We start from the raw sequence: 19,699 nt of genomic DNA, 5'->3' as shown, positions 1-19,699 counted from the left end.
TCCTCGCCAACACTTATTTGTTGTCTTTTTTGATAATAGCCATTCTAACAGGTGTGAGGTAGTATCTTACTTTGGTTCTGATTTGCATTTCCCTGATGACTAGTGATGTTGAACTATTCATGTGTCTGTTGGCCATCTCTTGTATGTCTTTGGAAAAATGTTTAGGTCTCCTGCCCAGTTTTTAATCAGATTGGGTTTTTTGATGTTGAATTGTATGAGTTTTTTGTATATTTTGGATATTAATCCCTTATCAGATATATCATGGGCAAGTATCTTCTCCCATTCAGTAGGTGGCCTTTTCATTTCGTTGATGGTTTCCTTCAGTACACAAAAACTTTTTAGTTTGATGTAGTCCCATTTGTTTGATTTTCCTTTTGTTTTCCTTGCCTGAAGAGACAGATCCAAAAAATAAATAAATAAAACTAAGACCAGTGTCAAAGAGCATATTGTTTGTGTTTTCTTTTAGTAGTTTTATTGGTTTAGGTCATATATTTAATTCTGTAATCCATTTTGAATTTATTTTTTTTATATGGTGTGAGAAAGTAGTCCAGTTTGATGCTTTTGCAGTTAGCTGTCCAGTTTTCTCAACACTATTTACTGAAGAGACTGTTTTTTCCCATTGTATATTCTTGCCTCCTTTGTCATGGATTAATTGGCCATGTAAGTGTAGGTTCATTTCTGAGCCCTCTATTCTGTTGCATTGATGTATGTGTGTGTTTTTGTGCCAGTACCATACCATTTGATTACTATAGCTTAGTAATACTGTTTGAAATCAGGGAACATGATGCCTCCAGCTTTTTTTTCCCCCTCAAGATTGCTTTGGCTGTTTGGGGTCTTTCATGGTTCCATATAAATTTTATGGTTATTCTAGCTCTGAGAAAAATGTCATGTGTATTTTGATAGGCATTGTGTTAAGTCTGTAGATTGCTTTGAGTAATATGGTCATTTCAGTAATATTAATTCTTCCAATCCATGAGCAAGGTTTATTTTCCCATTTGTATCATCTTCAATTTCTTTCATCAATGTCTTATAGTATTCCAAGTACAGGTCTTCTTCCTCCTTGGTTAGATGTATTCCTCGGTAGTTTATTATTTTTGATGCAGTTATTAAATGGGATTGTTTTCTTAATTTTTCTTTCTGATAGTTTGTTGTTAGTATATACAAATGCAACAGATTTCTGTATATTAATTTTGTTTCCTGCAGATATATTCATTTCATTTATTTGTTATAATTGCTTTTTGGAGGCATCTTTAGGATTTTCTGTATGTGATATATCTCATCTACAAACAGTGATAATTTTACTTCTGTCTTTCCAATTCAGATGCTTTTTTGTTCTTATCTAATTTCTGTGGCTAAGACTTAAAATACTTTGTTAAATAAAAGTGGTGAGAGTGGGCATCCTTGTCTTGTTCCTGATCTTAGAGGAAATGCTTTCAACTTTTCACCTTTAATTATGATGTTAACTGTGGGCCTATCAGTACATGACATTTATTATGTTGAGGTATGTTCCCTCTATACCTGCTTTCTGGAGAGTTTCTATCATAAGCGTATGTTGAATTTTGTCAAAATCCTTCTCTACTTCTACTAGATGATCATACAATTTTATTTTTTATTGGGGGGAAAGATGATTTGAGTTTTAGACATGTTGAATGTAAGGTATCACTGAGAAATCCTAAGTAGGCTTATCAAGTAAACAAGTGTAGATGTTGGAAGTGTATTATTGTGAGAGAAGTGGTAGTTGCTGTGGTGGAAGAGAGAGGGAGGCACAAATGGCTGAGGACTGACTTTTGGGAAATGCAAGGGGTCGAGGAGGAAATAGAATCTCAGTGAAGAATATTTAAGATACCTTTTAAAAAGAAAATTCGTAATAATAATAATAGCCAACACTTACTGAATACATGTTTTTTGCTAGGCACTGTGCTGAAATCTTTTAAGTAATAATTCATTTACTCTTCCTCACAATTGTATGAGATAGAGCCTGCTACTATGCTCACGTCTAGAAAGCATTAGTTTACTCCAGAGCCCTTGCTGGTCTGTTCTTTAGTGTCACTAGAGCCAAGAAAGGAGAGCATGGTTTAGAGAGACAGAGTCCACAAAGTGCCTTTCTTAAATGAGATAATATGAGACTAGAAAATACCACCGATGATTTTCTTTGAATGGTGAGACATTATTTGCTAAAACAAAACTGTTTTTTGTTTCATCATGAACATATGTTTCTTTCATAATCAGGAAAATAATTGATAATATTTTTGTATGCAATTTTTCTCATTTTAGGGATGCAAGAGGTATGACCCCATTTATGTCAGCTGTAAGTGGCCGAGCTTATCCTGCTGCAATTACCATCTTAGAAACAGCTCAGAAAATTGCAAAAGGTAATTTATTTTAAATTGTAAATGAATTGCTTATTTTTTAATTTGAGTAGATTCTCTTCTATGATTATTGGAACCTAATTTCTATATATGGAAATGATATAATTGATTAGAAACTATCAAGATAATTCTTTTGCGTATGTGTATAAAATGCATATGCTTTTTCAAGCATATTGTATCTTCTAACTTTACATCAAAAAGCAGCTGGTATAAATTTCCTTAAATTAAAAAAAAATCCATAATGGATTGTGTAATGATTAATCTTTGGAAAGTAAAGATGGATTATTGCTAGAACATGTCAGTGTGTTAATTCATGTTAGTGATAAAATTTTATGGAAAGAACAGGCTAGATGTCTTATTGTTCTTTCTGACTTGGATTTACTGCCTAACAGAAAACATTAAGGAATATCAATTCCTGCCATCCAGCCTTTAAAAGATTTAGTAGTTATCTTTTAAAAAATACTGGCTATGAATAATTTAGGTGATTGTCTGTGATTTGTTAAGTAGAGCTAGAGCTTGAATCTTAACTGTATAATGTAGAGCTGAGGACTCAGATGGCTGATGTTTGGTGTATTTCTATTGTTCTCATTTGTGGTTATGATATAATTATACTTTATTTTGCACCAGAATTGACTGGATTTCCTTGCAGTGTTGACTTTGTATGTCAATTTATTTTATTAATATATAGTAGTTTCTGATTTATACTGTGTAAATGTTAGAGCTTTTCCATTTGAGGAAAGTGGTAGATGGCTGCGATAAAGTCTTTTCTTGATGTATGAACTACTGTGTTTTTAATCTTAGCTGAAGTATCCTCAAGTGAAAAAGAGGAAGATGTATTTATGGGCATGGTTTGCCCATCAGGTACCAACCCTGATGACTCTCCTTTATATGTCTTATGTTGCAATGATACATGTAGTTTTACATGGACTGGAGCAGAGCACATTAACCAGGTAAATTATTTGATATTTCTGTATATTTATGTGATCTTCAGGTTTTCTTTTCTTCTCTTTGACTATCACTAGAGTTATAATTCTTAGCTTTGGAATTGCAAGCCTGATATTTCCTTTCACTCGAGTTATAAAGTTCTCCAAAGAAAATTAATTTGTATTTAATTCCTAAATAAATGAGGCAAAGGAGTTAATTGTTAAACTAGTTATGGGCTATCCTCAAAATTAGAAATCTTCACTCGGTAGTATAATCTGATTCACAGCTCTTGATTTACATTTTATAACTATGACACCTTTTTTTGGATGATATAAATTATTTTTGCCCTTCTGGGAATATTTGATTCACATTTGTGTACCCATCTGTGACTGTTTCCAAAGCACATTAATTTTGCTCTACTATTGTTGTGATTGAATTGTTTTAGAAAATACCAGAAATAATTATTGTGATGAGATATATATATCATTCTTTTAAAAAGCATATCCCTTTACTTTTAGGATATTTTCGAGTGTCGTACGTGTGGCTTGCTGGAGTCCCTCTGTTGTTGTACAGAATGTGCAAGGGTTTGTCATAAAGGTCATGATTGCAAGTGAGTGTGATTTTAGTTTTCTTTAACATTGTAAACTACTTAAGATTCATATTGCCATGTTAAAATAATCTGTACCGAGTCATGCGTTGTTTCATAATTCAGAAGGCATGAGGTTTTCTCAAGTTGCCCACTTTAAGCCAATTTATGTATTAAAATGTGATTTTTGATTTAAAGAGTACTTTGAAATATTTGTTTGCTATTTCTAACTAGTGCTCTTTAAATAAAAGTATCCCAGTATGCAAGAAATACGTGATCAACCATTGTGACTAGGATTAATCTTTTAAGAAACAAATATACAGAATGTTTTTGTCTGTATTCTTTGGTCAGAGTCACAGGCCCACCATAGTAGGGTCTATTAGCTGGAAATTGCTGAAGGCATTAAGTGAATCATGATTTGGCCTGTGCTTTGTTTACTTCTTAAATTAAATGTAGTAACCTTCATCCAGCAATAGCGTTGCTATGGCTAGTTTGTTAGTTTTCACAGACCTAAGAAGCAATAAAATTACCCCAGCACTAACATTTGCAGTGCCTCAGAGTCTCAATAGGGACATCCGCTATAGCTGTGCTACAGATGTGTAGATGTAATAAATAGTTCATAGAGAATTGGTTTGTAGAAACTATCCATTGTTCTGTAAAATAAATAATTATGTAGAACAAATGGAAATTTTTTATAGATACTGCACTGATACTTACAATTTTTATTAAAATAATTTTGGCTAATATGTTTGTCTTCCTTATATTAAATATCGAAAAGTGATAATCTACATATTTACTGTTTGCTTATTACTAAGTGCACTCACTGTGCTAGATGCTACGGGGGTGATGGACAAGAGAGTTAAGATACCTCTTCTCATGTGTTGCTTTACATACTTTATACCACTAAAGTAATCCTTCTTGTTGCATTAACAGTTACACTTTGCATTTAAAAGTTAACAAGGGTTCTGTTGAGTTTCAAAGAGTTACACTTCTATAATTTCAATATAGACCTTTGTGTTTTTAAAAAAATTCTGTTTTTTGTACTTGTGTATGAATTCTTTCTAGACTTAAACGGACATCGCCAACAGCCTATTGTGATTGTTGGGAGAAATGTAAATGTAAAACTCTAATTGCTGGACAGAAATCTGCTCGTCTTGATCTACTTTATCGCCTGCTCACTGCTACTAATTTGGTCACTCTGCCAAATAGCAGGCAAGTAGTGGGATTTTCAGCACACAAATTACATTGCAAAAGCGTAGCATAGGTGAGTAGCCTCTCCTCCTCCTCATAACAATGTTCTGTTTTGCAGGGGAGAGCACCTCTTACTCTTTCTAGTGCAGACAGTTGCCCGGCAGACAGTAGAACATTGCCAATACAGACCTCCTCGAATCAGGGAGGATCGTAACCGAAAAACAGCCAATCCTGAAGGTGAGTTAATTTGACAGTTATGACTCATAGGAAAAGCAGTATGTTTATTTCTGTCGCACCCACTATTTCTTTTTTTCTTTTTCCTTTTAGATTCAGATATGCCTGATCATGATTTAGAGCCCCCAAGATTTGCCCAGCTTGCCTTGGAGCGTGTTCTACAGGACTGGAATGCTTTGAAATCTATGATTATGTTTGGGTCACAGGAGAATAAAGACCCGTATGTATTCATTAAAATTGTTTTATATTTATTTATTTCCCGTGTTACTGTAGGCGATTACAGTGCATTCTGTCTTTCTTTCCCCCAAGTCTCAGTGCCAGCAGCAGGATAGGTCATCTTTTGCCAGAAGAGCAAGTATACCTCAATCAGCAAAGTGGCACAATTCGGTTGGACTGTTTCACTCACTGCCTTATAGTCAAGTGTACAGCAGATATTTTGGTAAGTCCTTAGAATGGTTATTTACAAGCACATGAAAAGGATGTTTTTTATGTAGTTTCCCATAATTTTACTAATACAAGCTCCGAAGTACCAGTAAGCTCTAATTAAATAGTACATAAGGGAAACGGAATTTGGGGAGTGATCTAAATTTCTCATTTTAGATCAATCAATGAAAGCTCCTTCTTTCATTCTAAATAAAAATCCTAGATTGTATTAAAAATACAACAGTATAAAAATGTATGAAGCAGTGTTCAAAATTAATAGTAACACATTGCAAGATTTTTTAAAATATCTCTTTTTGCTGTGAAATTAGAAAACAATATAAACTATAAAGCCCAGTGCTGATGAGGTTATGGCAAAAAGAACACACTTGTACACTGATGAGGTGGCATTGTATTTGGTACTCCTTTGGAAAACAGCTTGGCAGTATCAAGAGCCATAAAACTAACATTGCCCTTAGAAGTTGTCATAAATAATCTACAATATGAGAAAGGAAAAAAATGTGTCACAGAATAATGCGAAATTAAAAAATAGAAATACTTTATGGATCCAATAATAAAGGACTATTGACTGAAATTGCAGTCCAACCACTTACTGAAATGTAATACAGCGATTTAAAAATAAAGGTTATTTTTAAGTAACATTTAAAAAACAGCAACAGGGAAAACAACGTGAAATTGGGTGTTCTGTGTAATTAGTAACTTTATGATACATGATATGTAGAAATGAGACTAGAAAGTAATAATGATTAAGTGAGAGGGATGGGATTATGAATTTATTAATATAAATATTTGAGTATACGCTGATATTTTGGTAAGTATTCTATAAGTGTGTGAAATATATTCTTTCTCTGATTTGATATATTAGGTATTGTTCTAAATATTAATTGATATTCATAGGAGTTTGAGACTAAAAACAAGAAATCAGACATTTGAGAACCACTATAGGTCAAGCATAGCAGGGCATGTGGCATAAATTAATCAGACATTGTAATTGTTTTGGTTAAATATATTTTGATGTTTTTTATTGTGAAATGTTAATACTGAAAAAGCATTAGAACTTTTTACTTTATGAATGTCTAAACATCTTGAGATGTCTCAACATTAATAGAGTGATTACTGTTTTTAAAGCTTTTAGATACTCTACTAGGTACACTAGTGAAAGAACTCCAAAACAAATACACACCAGGACGTAGAGAAGAAGCTATTGCTGTGACAATGAGGTTTTTGCGATCAGTTGCAAGAGTTTTTGTCATTCTTAGTGTGGAAATGGCTTCGTCTAAAAAGAAAAAGTAAGGCATTCTTTTTGATTTTGGTTTTTGTATAATTTTGTACACCTTTTTGTGATAGTGATAAAACTATGTGTATTTCCCTTTTTACTTTAGCAACTTTATTCCACAACCAATTGGAAAATGTAAGCGTGTATTCCAAGCACTCTTACCTTATGCAGTAGAAGAATTGTGCAATGTAGCAGAGTCGCTGATTGTTCCGGTCAGAATGGGTATTGCTCGTCCAACTGCACCTTTTACTCTGGCAAGTACCAGCATAGATGCCATGCAAGGCAGCGAGGAATTATTTTCAGTGGAACCACTGCCACCACGACCATCATCTGATCAGTCTAGCAGGTAAATTTCTATCTGGTAATAGAGTCTGATTAATTCTTTCCCTGGAAATGTCACAAATGTTACTAAGTACTCAGGTCCTATACAGGATCATTTGTGTAACAGATGGTTTGCAACATGTGAAAAGCACTTTAAAAATTAAGTGTCTACACATCTAAAGTAATAGACATATAGTTGTGGGGGGCTTTTTTGTTGTTGTTTGTTTTTTGGAAAGGCACTATTTTTATTATGCCAATAAAGTAATCTGGTAAGAAAGGTTAAACTCTGTATTTCATAACTTTCCATTTTTTCTTATCTTTAAATATAGGCTGCTATAAGGCCAAGTGGAAGAATGAAAAGCCTTGTTAACTTTCTATGTCCAAAGCTTTGGGCTATGGGACAGCTTGTTATTATGTAATCTAAATAACAACCAGAATGGTGGCATTTAAAAATATTCTCTACAACCCCAGTATATAGGATAAGGCTAAAACAATTCAATAATAAAAAGTTTCTAGTTATAAGATTATTCTTAAATGTCATTTTTCCATTTGTTTGATAGTTTCCCTAACTGTAGGCTCTGAGTTTGCTGAGTCAGACAGAATGTTTGGAAACTAAAATGTTCTGGTGTCTTTTATCACCATGCTTCTCAAATTTTAATATGCATGCAAATCATTGGGTATCTTATTAAAATACAGAGGCTGATTCTGGAGGTCTGGGTGGGGCCTGAGATAATGTATTTCTTGTGAACTCTCAGATAAGATAGTGCCAACTAATACTGCTGGTTTAGGGGCCCGCTCTTCTGAGTTGCAAGGCTTTAGAGATCTTTAGCAAATATTTGCTTATTTTATTTGGTTTTCTCAAGTCTGATTTTGTTACTTTGTGCATGTGTTACTAGTGTTTTAACAAGGATCTTTTGGACCTAAAGACCCTTATTCCTCTTTTCTGGAAAACAACTGTGTGTTAATAAAGACCTGCTTTAGTATTTGGGCCATATGTTTTCACACCTGCCAAATATATCCCATTATGCAGTGGTTCTGCTGGCAAAATCTGTGTGGGCTCCCTGTGATGCTCCTGACGCCGATCCCCTGTGAGGAGCCCCCCGCCAGTTACTTACGTGATATTACCTCCTGAGTTCTTTGGGATCATCTCAGCTTTAAACAGTGCTCATAGCCTGTTCCTGCTACTTGTTATTTTGTTTTTATTTTGTTAAAGTATTGTGCACCCTTAAACTTTCCTCTTCATTCTTCTTGGTTGCTTCTTTGGCCAATCTCTCATGTCTTCCCAGAAGGTCTTGTATGATAATGTTTTCTATATCTACAACTGTTGATATAATATAGAAATCCTTCATTGTGATAAACTATAATCATTCCTCATAAGGGTGTATTTTGACTAGTGTTCCAAGAATGCATTAAGTAAAAAGTACACACTTGACCAGTTGTCTGTGGGATTTCCTGGATCTTGGGTGGTAGATGGTGTATATCACTCCATTGAGTGTAAAGTCTTGAGTTTATTAGTAGCTTTGCTTTTTATGCTGCTTCCCTCCACCTCTTTAAAACGTTTATCCTTATTAATTAATCTGTTTCTACTCTATAGAAACAGTTTATAAGAAAGAGAGAACCATGTCTCATATAATAACTGTTACTGAAATTTTTAGTATGAACTCTAGGAACTTTCTTAAGCATTATATATGTATTTAATCTAAAACTTGTTTTTAATTTTCCCAATAACTAAGATACCCACTATCATCCTAATTTTGAAAGTGAGGAAACTGAGGCTCAGAGCAGTTGGGTAATTTGTTCAAGGTCACACAGCTATTAAAGTGCAGAGATATTTGGAGATAATTGTAGATAGATGTTTTCCTTTTTCCTATATCCCTGTATATTAGATGGCAGAGTAGAGAAATTGCTGCTTTGTGCTTACTGATAGTGTGGGGATGCACTGGATTAACCAACACTGAAACCCACCCTACCTCATAGCACAGATTGCAGTCCTAAACTCTCATGGGTGTGGCCTTGTAATTAGAAGTTCTCTGAAGAGACTTCTTCCTGTCCCCATCTAGCCATGTCTGATACAGGTAAATCTCTTGAAACCTGTTGCTCTTTCTTGATTTATATTGGGCTTTATGTATGTGAGGGGGGACAAAAGAGGGGATGGTCTATGATGTAACTTCTATTTTGCTTAGACCCCAGACCTTTTACTGTGAAACTCTAGCCTAAGAGACATCAGCAATACTTCTGATGTAAATGGTGGCACCATTGCTCTCAAGCTTATTCACTAGGATTGTTTTCTTTTATCACTAGGATAGTGGTGCTTTGTTTTTGTTTAAATATTTTATTTAGTATTTTAGGTGTTCTTTTACCAAGAGGGATTTCTCTGCACAGTCTGGCAAACTGCTGGAAATAGAAGTCCCCAAAACTTAAAAGTACTTTAACAACTTCTGTTAGACTGGATTTCAGGACTGTGGTGCTTCATTGTGCCAGGAAATCTAGTGGAGAAAGATTGATGTATGAAGAAAACTGAAGCTCATTTCTAAATTGGGAGTTACAATATGTTTTGTGTATTGGCGGCATCCTACATATTAAGCGCATAACTTCTTAAAGTAACTGCTTTGGGAATACTATTGGTCTTGTGGATGTTTGTTCCAGGATGTTTTTTTAAAAAAGAAATACTCATTAATTGTGGCTTGACATAATGTTAACTTTCATTTTTTAATATTGAAAATGTTGAAATCTTAGTGGTTGGAAATATCCTTACCTATTTATATTTTCCTTTTTAAAAATATTAATATATAATATTATGTTATTTTTGGGTATACAACACAGTGATATGATATATTTATACTTTATAAAATGATCACCAAAATAAGACCAGTTACCATGTATTACCTCTTCAGGTTTTCTTTTCTTACCATGTTATCCCTTCAGGTTTTCTTTTAGCCTCTTCAATCCACTGTCTCTGAATTACCAGTTACTTAAATTTCTGGTATTAAATAGCAAATTTCTGTTTATTTGAAAGCAGTGTCTAAATTGACTTTTCACGTGTAACTGGTTTGATTCTCATTTCTCAGAGCAGCTGAGGTGAGGAAAGAACACTCAGTGTAAACACTTAAAGATCCTTTAATCTCTTTTAGACTGCATTTCCTAATCTGTAAATAAAGGATAATAGTTAGGTCACAGGGTTATTATCTTCTGATCTCTGACCTGCATTTTAAACTGCATTCTCTGGTTCTCCTCTTTTATAGTGGAGGCATCTATCCATTCTTGGCTGTTTCCAAGTCATATTTTTAAGAAAGTGAAACTTTTGCCACCCCATCTTTTGTTATGATTCTATTTTAAAATCATACTTTTGGACTTATTTTCTTTCCCACACTCATCAGCAAGTCAGTAGTAAGCTGATGCAAGTAGGTCATGTCACTCAAGTCTCTTTAAAGAGTGGGTCACTTGTAATAAGCACACTTTCATTAGTAGATGAATGCTGCTGTCAGACCCTTTGGAAGTTGAAAGGTTTAGCAATGGAAAAGGAAAAATTTTCCCTGTAGAAATACTTGAGTGGGGAGGACTCATAAAGGTATGTGCATTAACACAGATTTGAAATGACTTACTAAAAAGTAAAAACAATTCTGAGATTTATAAGTTAAATCTCTGGTAAAATGGTTTCTTTAGGGTTCATATTAGCTGATATACCATAGATTAATTATTGTCGGTTTCCAAGAAATTTTAGGCCAGATTTAAAATAACATCCTAGCAAGTGAATCACATTGCATAACACTGAGAAGCGTAAATGCCTGAGCTGTATATATTAGAGGTGTGGCCAGCCGTATGCTCATAACCTGATTCTTTATATAGCTCCAGTCAATCTCAGTCATCCTACATTATCCGGAATCCACAGCAGAGACGCATCAGCCAGTCACAGCCTGTTCGGGGCAGAGATGAAGAACAGGATGATATTGTTTCAGCAGATGTGGAAGAGGTGGTTTTAATTGTTTTAATCTTGGTAGATGAGAGGCTTTTATTTGGGAGGGAAGGGGAAAGTAGTCACTAGAAGTTTTATTAACAGTAGCTTAACTACTATTAGTAATAGTAGCTTCTATATATATGCTTCCACCTTTTAGGCTTTTGTTATATGTTCTCATTTGTGGTTATATATCTTAAAATTTGTTAATAATCATTGATTTACTGGATAATAAGAAATTAGAAATATAAACTTGTTCTACTTAAAGGTTTGTAGAAAAGAGATTCTCAATGTTAAAAACAGTTTTAGTAGTTTTGTGCAATGTTTTTGAAGGTAGAGAGGATACTGCATATTTATTATATAAATTTTATAATTGCAGAAGTTTAAGAAAACATACACTCCCAATACAATTTTTATACTTCTGATTTTAAGGTTCTGTGTATGGGAAATAATCATAAACTTTGGGATATGTTGGCATAATTTTTTGATACCAAATTATCACTAGCAAATGAAAATTTTCAAAACTGCTTAGTGTTACAATTCCCTGTAGTTAGGGTTCTTAGTATTTTAGTTTATGAGATGCTGTGGAGGAGAACTGGTAGAGATGTGGGTTTATTATGTACTTTGATTGTCTACAAATAAGATCTGGATTTAGGTTGAGGTGGTGGAGGGTGTGGCTGGAGAAGAGGACCATCATGACGAACAGGAAGAGCATGGGGAAGAAAATGCTGAGGCAGAGGGACAGCACGATGAGCACGATGAAGACGGTATGCAGGTTATTTGAGAAATTATTCAGTATGAGAAAATCGGGTACTTTCAAGAGATACTAACACAGAGAAAAGCGTATTTGATGGATAGTGAAATGTTCAACATGTTTCTGCCGGGGGATTCTGTAGTATCTCAGAATTTTAGGAGGTAGCTATATATATATGTAAATATAAATATATATACTTTTATATATTTACATGTAGAAAATAATATATCCTCTCTCCTTTTACCTTTTGGTTTACACTTTCTTAAAAGGCTTTTAGAAATGAAAATAATCATAACCACGTAACATTTGAAAATTAGAGAAAAGGAAAACCAGTAACCCATAATCCCACCCATATGCTAACAGTTTGTATTTTTACTTGCAGTCCTTCCCTGTACTGCCCCGTTCATCTTTTAGACATGTGAATTTTTTTACTTTGTTTTTTCACTTTGGCCTTTTTGCTACATGGTCATCATAACCATGCTTATTAGTAGCCATAAGATAGACTTTTTGGGGATCAGCTTTATTGAGGTGTAATTGACATAGAATAAACTGCACATGTTGAAAATTTAAAACTTATTATGTTTTGACATGTGTGAAATACAAAGGATACACATGCTCAACCTCCTTTCTCCTTTCCCCCTCTTGGAATCCCAGTATGTAAAACAGATGGAAATGGAGCAGTGGACCTAACCCAGAACTCTGTCCACTGGCTGAAGTCCTCCTGCCTAACATTTTTTACCTAAGGCTACGCAGACCAAGATCCTGACTCTGTGTCTACTGGGTACCATAATGTACCTAGTCATTCTGCTAAGCGGGCAGTTATGCATCCTCTAGTAGTTATCATTTCTCTCTGCACCGCCCCCCAGTTCCCACTCTTACGATATTATGAGTTATCAGCCTGTCTTCATCCACAGTGAGTTTGTACCTTTTTTTCTTATTATTTAAATATATTTGCCAGGGAGTGACATGGAGCTGGATTTGTTAGCAGCAGCTGAAACAGAAAGTGACAGTGAAAGTAACCATAGCAACCAAGATAATGCCAGTGGGCGTAGAAGCGTTGTCACTGCAGCAACTGCTGGCTCAGAAGCAGGTATGTTACCTTCTCCTAGCAGCTTTTTTGCTTCTACTAAGGCTGTGTGTGTAGAATTGTTTAAAAACTGTGCTCAGTATGATAGGCACAAGGGTCGGTAACCCTTTTTTTAACTTCATCCCTTCCTCTATCATTAGTGAAGAAGGTTATTATTTCAGCGACTTGTTTTGTTTTGTTTTTAAGTAATGGATTATTTCTAATGTTCATTTAAGAGTTCTAGTTAAACTATTTTAATGATGGGTTTTGTGGACTATTGGATACAGCCTGGCATTGTTTAATATGTATATTTTCCTGAATGAGGGGGTACACTATAATTCTAGATGTCAACAAACTCACAATAGTTTTGGTTTTAAAAATAAAAAATTTAGGTGCGAGCAGCGTTCCTGCCTTCTTTTCTGAAGATGATTCGCAATCAAATGACTCGAGTGATTCTGATAGCAGCAGTAGTCAGAGTGACGACATAGAACAGGAGACCTTTATGCTTGATGAGCCATTAGAGAGAACCACAAATAGCTCCCACGCCAATGGTGCTGCCCAAGCCCCGCGTTCCATGCAGTGGGCTGTCCGCAACACCCAACACCAGCGGGCAGCTAGCACAGCCCCTTCTAGCACATCCACGCCAGCAGGCAAGTCTGTAAACTTCTTGTTCCTAAGAGTGCTTAAGTAGGTTTAAAAATTTGCATGTTCCTCTAGAGAACAAAGTAAATAATTTTGTAATAGTTCTTCATTGTTTTGCTGAGTTCAGATACAAAATTGTTCCTGTTTATAGTAGGGTTTCTCAGTCTCTGAACCATTGCTACCTTGGGCTGAATAATTATTTATGATCATGCATTGTAGCATGTTTAGCAGCATCCTTGACCTCTACCCACTAGATGCCAGTAGCACCCTCCTCTTGGTTGTGACAACCAAAAATGTCTGCAGACATTGCCTGTTTTCCCCTTTGGGGAGGCAGTGGCCAAATTGCCCCTAGTTGAGAACACTAGTAATTCTTATCTCCATCATTCCCTTCCCTAAATTAGTGTGATTTAAGAAAATGCTCATTTACCCCATTTACTAATATAATTGATCTTTTAGTTTATTTAAATACATACAGTGTTAGAGAAACAAAATTAGCAACTAACATTAGCTTATTGTGCCTTTCCTTTTTTTTTCCCTTATAGCAAGTTCAGCAGGTTTGATTTATATTGATCCTTCCAACCTACGCCGGAGTGGTACCATCAGCACAAGTGCTGCAGCTGCAGCAGCAGCTTTGGAAGCTAGCAATGCCAGCAGCTACTTAACATCTGCAAGCAGTTTAGCCAGGGCTTACAGCATTGTCATCAGACAAATCTCGGACTTGATGGGCCTTATTCCTAAGTATAATCACCTAGTATACTCTCAGATTCCAGCAGCTGTGAAATTGACATACCAAGATGCAGTGAATTTACAGGTATGAAAGCATTGAAAAGTTACTCATTCAAATACATTTTTTGGCTGTCTGTTATGAGAATTCCACTATAATGGGAATTAATGTTACAAGTACTTAAATGTCTATATCATACTACTCTATCTAACTTTAACTTTATTTGGATAGTTTTAACTGTTTTAGTTTGGTCTTTGTAGAACTATGTAGAAGAAAAGCTTATTCCCACTTGGAACTGGATGGTCAGTATTATGGATTCTACTGAAGCTCAGTTACGTTATGGTTCTGCATTAGCATCTGCTGGTGATCCAGGACATCCCAATCATCCTCTTCATGCTTCTCAGAATTCAGCTCGAAGAGAAAGGATGACTGCACGAGAAGAGGCTAGTTTACGAACCCTTGAAGGCAGACGGTATGAAATTCTTTGTTTATGCTTCTGTGTTTAGACAGAACCCTTATAGCCTAGAAATTTAGAGCTTTTTGATTGCTGTTACATGAGATCTCACTCTATTGTAAAGGAGGAAGTATGTGCCTTGCATTACTTCTTTTAAATTGTTGTGTAGTTGAAGCAAAATAAGTTGTAATCCAAGCTATTTTTTTAAAAAATTCATTCATGTTGTAGGACTCTGATACTAAATTATTCTCATTTTTGAAGTAGTTGGTCTACAGCCCTGTCTCATTCCCCAGGCCTCCCGCCTTGAAAGTCATATTTTCATAGAAAGACTTATTTTGACCATGATTAAATATGAATATACATTGTACTTGGGAAGGAGAAAGTCTGTATAATTACCCAAGCTACATTTTGGTTTCTCAAATCAAAATTCTTTTTCTACCTCCCCCAGCCTGTTGAATCATAATTAAAGTATATTTCTTTATGTATTTATTGTGTTCGTTCTATTCAGTGACACAGTGACCTTTTTTCAGGACTAGAAATTAGCCCAAACATTGAAACTAGATTAGTGGCAGTGCTATGTAGTGAAAATGTCCCATCGCTGAAGTCAAAGTCCTAGAATTTGGTTTTAGCTTTGGCTCCGGCTAAACAACCTTGCTGCTTTGGGTGGACCATAGATGGAGGAAAGACAAGGGTCTAGGAAACTGCTTAGGAAATTTAACAAGACTATGGTTGTAGTCTACAAGAGAAGTAATAGTTACCAAAGTTAGGGCAGTGAAGGCCAGTAAAGAGGAGAGAGCACTGAAATCACACAAACAGAATTTAGGGCCGTGTTGGGGGATGGAGCAGGAGGAGGCAGGATTTACATTTAGACTTTGGTTCTGAATAACTAATAAGAAAATTCAGAGAAAAATCTAGAGGAGTGAAATGGACATACCTGCTTTTGAACATGCTGAGAACTGGGAGAGAGTTTAGTGGAAATATTTAGTATGCAAAATGGAATGCTTGGCAAAGAGACCTGGCTTAGAGATGAAGATTTGAGAGGCGGCAGCTTTCCTGTCCTAGGAAAGCCTTGTCTTCATTAGGCTATTCGCTACACCAGAGAACACGGATTTCTGATAATAGATTTTCATTGGTGGTAGGGTTCCCTTTTCTCTCTTGCTCTCACTCTCTAATATAATAGCTTTATTGAGATACAGTTCACCCATTTAAAGTGTACAGTTCCATAGTTTTGAGTATATGCAGAGCTGTGCAACCATCATCACAATTAATATTGGAATTTTATTCATTTCCACAAGAAACTCCATACCTGTTAGCAGTCATATCCCATTTTCCCCTATTTTCTAATCCTAAGCAACCACTGATTTACTCTTTCTATAGATTTGCCTATTCTGGACATCTCATATAATGGAATCACAATATGTGGTTTCTTTTACCTAGTATAATGGTTTTAAGGTTCATCCATGTTTAGCATGTATCAATACATTATTTCCTAGTATTCCTTGCCACATTTTGTTTTTCTATTAGTAAATTGATGAACATTTGGGTTGTTTATACCTTTTGACTATTGTGAATGATGCTGCTATGAACATTTGTGTACAGTTTTTTGTGTAGGTACGTGTTTTCAATTATCTTGGGTATGTATCTAGTTGTGGAATTGCTGGTTCCTATGTTAACTCTTTTTAATCTTTTGAGGAACTGCCAGACTGTTTTCCAGTGTGACAGCACCATTTAAATTCCCAATAGCAGCGTATAAAGGTTCCAGTGTCCCCACACCCTTGCCAACATTTGTTACTGTCTTCTTTTGGATTGTAGCCATCCTAGTGGGTATGAAGTGGTATCTCATTGTGGTTTTGGTTTACATTTCCGTAATGGCTAATGGTATTGAGCATCTTTTTCATGTGCTTATTGGCCATTTGTATACCTTTGGAGAATGTCTATTTATATGGCTTTATACAGTTTTAATTGGCCTCTGTTTTTATTACTGAATTTTATGAGTTCTTTATATATTCTGGATACAAGTTCCTTTCAGATACAGAATTTGCAGAAACTGTGTCCCATTCCATGGGTTGTCTTTTCACTTTCTTGAAGATGTTCTTTGAAGGATATATGTTTTTTAGTTTGGGTAAAGTCCAGTGCTCTTTATTTTCTTTTGTTGCTTGTGCTTTTGGTGTCCTTTTAGGCAGTGGTTCTCAAAGTGTGGTTCCCAGAATGCAGCATCAAGATCACCTAAGAGCCTGTTAGAAATATTAATTTTGGGTCCTACCCCATTCTTACTGAAACTATAGAAGTGGGTTCAACAGCCTGTTTTCATAAGCCCTCCAGGTGATTTTGGTGAACACTGAAGTTTGAGAACCACTGTCTCTAGGGAAGTAGTACCTTCTGTCAATCCAGAGGACACTGGAAATTCTTCCCTTTATAAATGCACAGCACTGAAAATAATATACAATGGTTATATTTCTGAAGCAGAGCTCAGGCTTAATGAGCTTTTATTTATGGATAGTCTTAGTTCCTAATTTTGCATATTTATAACAGTGGTAAATTTCACATTTGTGGGGTTTTTTTGTAAACATTTTCATTTCTTTTTACTCTTGTAGACGTGCCACATTGCTTAGTGCCCGTCAAGGAATGATGTCTGCTCGAGGCGACTTCCTAAATTATGCTCTGTCTTTAATGCGGTCTCATAATGATGAGCATTCTGATGTTCTTCCAGTTTTGGATGTTTGCTCATTGAAGCATGTGGCATATGTTTTTCAAGCCCTTATATATTGGATTAAAGCAATGAATCAGCAGACAACATTGGATACACCTCAGCTGGAACGCAAAAGGTAGCCATAGTTGCCATGAGATTGATTTAAGAAATACTTGCAGTGGTCTCCATTAGTACATGGTCTGATTTCTGGAGTAAAGAGAACACTGCAAAAGAGAAATAGTACAGGAACACTTCATGTGGGCAGGTGGGCTTGAGTCTATCCAGCCTTTCTCCATAGCTACTCCACACTTAAAACATGAAACCTAAGAATCCAGTTAAGCTTTATGCTTGAGATAGTTTGTCTTGATTGTTTATCATGTTTTCTATTAGAGTTTGTGTAAGCACTCACTATTTCTTGGGGTGATTAGCCTTTTGCTTCTGTTGAGCCTATTTTGTAATTGTAGTACACTTGGCTGATTAGTCTACCATTCCCAGAGTCTGAAACTCTATCCCAGTGTTTGAAATTGGTTAGATACTACACTGACCTTTTCAGTATTTTTTTGCATCACCTTTGCTCCTGTTCATACAGCACGAAATACTTCATGTAAAATGACTCACTTGTCTTTTTAAAGGACACGAGAACTCTTGGAACTGGGTATTGATAATGAAGATTCAGAACATGAAAATGATGATGACACCAACCAAAGTTAGTGCACAGCAAATCTGCTAATCTGCTTCAGGACATGGCTGCCTCAGTATTTCCCCTTCAAGCTTTTTAACTTCATTATTTTCTGTCTGGGTGGGAATTTCTCTTTTCTTCTCTATGTCCCGTTTCTTGCATTCTCTGTCCATTTTTCCTTTTACATCCTTGCATTAATTACTTCATAAATAAGGATGAATTAAAGAAATACTGTGAACTTTTTAGCAGTCAGTATTTTTTCTGTTTTGATTTTGTATCTCTCCTTTGCATTTCCCTTAGTTTTATGTTTACCTTTACTCTTAAGTGTGTTGGTACTGTGTACATTTAAATAAAGTCTCAGCAGAACCTTTGTTGATATTGATGCAAAATAGAGTCAAGAAAATGGAAAATGCCAGTTACAACTCCCAAATTGAATTAAAACTCAAGTTAATGCAATAAAAAGAAAATATTCCAAATTCAAGAAATTTTGGGATTTTCTACACTCTTATTTGTAGCTTTCAGGTATAATTTCAAGTAGAATTAAAATACTTTTTTAGTGGGGTCAGATAGTCCACTTGCCTGTTTCTTACTATCATGTAGTACTTTATTCGACCCTAGGAAAGACAACTTACTTAACTGCTATTTTTTGAGAACCCACTGCTATTTTCACAGCATACTGTAAGCACTGACAAAAGTTTCTTATTCCATTAATGGGAGTTGGTTGTTGGTGTGCCGATTTCCTGTTGGGATGCATGAGTTGCCCAGATTTCTCTGTTTATCTTATAGAGGAAGCAGAACTTAAAAGTAAACAGATGCACAAATTTTAGCTCCTTATCATCTTCTCCTTTTGGAGTCGTCAGTGAGTCAGGTCCTGAATATGCTCAGGAAACTAGCATATTCAGGTGTGACTCTCTAGAGAGATAAGAGGTAGATGTGGATAGTGTCTGTCCAATACAAAATGGAACAGTGTTTGTTACTGCTAATATTTTTTTTGCAAGTTTTTATTCTGTTAAAATACACATAAATAAGATTTATCATTGTAACCGTTTTAACCCAGTATTTTGAACTATCACTTTAAAATATTATCAAAATTTTGGGCCATTGTTTTTGAGTGGCATGAAAATCTTATAAAGAGATAACAGGAATTTTGGATTGAGCAGATGTAGATTCTTTTATCCAATAATTAATTTTTCTAAAAACCATTTTATTTCTTTATGTTTAGGTGCTACTTTGAACGATAAGGATGATGACTCTCTTCCTGCAGAAACTGGCCAAAACCATCCATTTTTCCGCCGCTCAGACTCCATGACATTCCTTGGGTGTATACCCCCAAATCCATTTGAAGTGCCTCTAGCTGAAGCCATCCCCTTGGCTGATCAGCCACATCTGTTGCAGGT

General features: G+C 35.4%; 1 protein-coding gene across 7 annotated transcripts in view; it reads left to right on the top strand.

The window, feature by feature from the left end:
* Positions 1-19,699, top strand: part of UBR5 (ubiquitin protein ligase E3 component n-recognin 5) — a 216,307-nt gene that overhangs the window by 173,799 nt on the left and 22,809 nt on the right. For all 7 annotated transcript variants that reach the window (XM_057737344.1, XM_057737349.1, XM_057737347.1 and 4 more), the window contains exons 26-43: positions 2,275-2,372; positions 3,171-3,319; positions 3,812-3,903; positions 4,945-5,091; positions 5,189-5,307; positions 5,398-5,524; positions 5,614-5,743; positions 6,874-7,034; positions 7,128-7,367; positions 11,189-11,312; positions 11,950-12,061; positions 13,007-13,138; positions 13,507-13,764; positions 14,299-14,567; positions 14,741-14,952; positions 17,529-17,759; positions 18,256-18,329; positions 19,525-19,697. In XM_057737344.1, coding sequence (XP_057593327.1) covers positions 2,275-2,372; positions 3,171-3,319; positions 3,812-3,903; positions 4,945-5,091; positions 5,189-5,307; positions 5,398-5,524; positions 5,614-5,743; positions 6,874-7,034; positions 7,128-7,367; positions 11,189-11,312; positions 11,950-12,061; positions 13,007-13,138; positions 13,507-13,764; positions 14,299-14,567; positions 14,741-14,952; positions 17,529-17,759; positions 18,256-18,329; positions 19,525-19,697 — 2,848 coding nt within the window. The remainder of the gene's footprint in view (positions 1-2,274; positions 2,373-3,170; positions 3,320-3,811; positions 3,904-4,944; positions 5,092-5,188; positions 5,308-5,397; positions 5,525-5,613; positions 5,744-6,873; positions 7,035-7,127; positions 7,368-11,188; positions 11,313-11,949; positions 12,062-13,006; positions 13,139-13,506; positions 13,765-14,298; positions 14,568-14,740; positions 14,953-17,528; positions 17,760-18,255; positions 18,330-19,524; positions 19,698-19,699) is intronic.

Source organism: Hippopotamus amphibius, chromosome 5, assembly GCF_030028045.1.
Source record: "Hippopotamus amphibius kiboko isolate mHipAmp2 chromosome 5, mHipAmp2.hap2, whole genome shotgun sequence".
NCBI lineage: Eukaryota > Metazoa > Chordata > Mammalia > Artiodactyla > Hippopotamidae > Hippopotamus > Hippopotamus amphibius.
The sequence above is the reverse complement of the archived record's forward strand: the minus strand, read 5'-3'. Positions and strand labels throughout refer to the sequence as shown.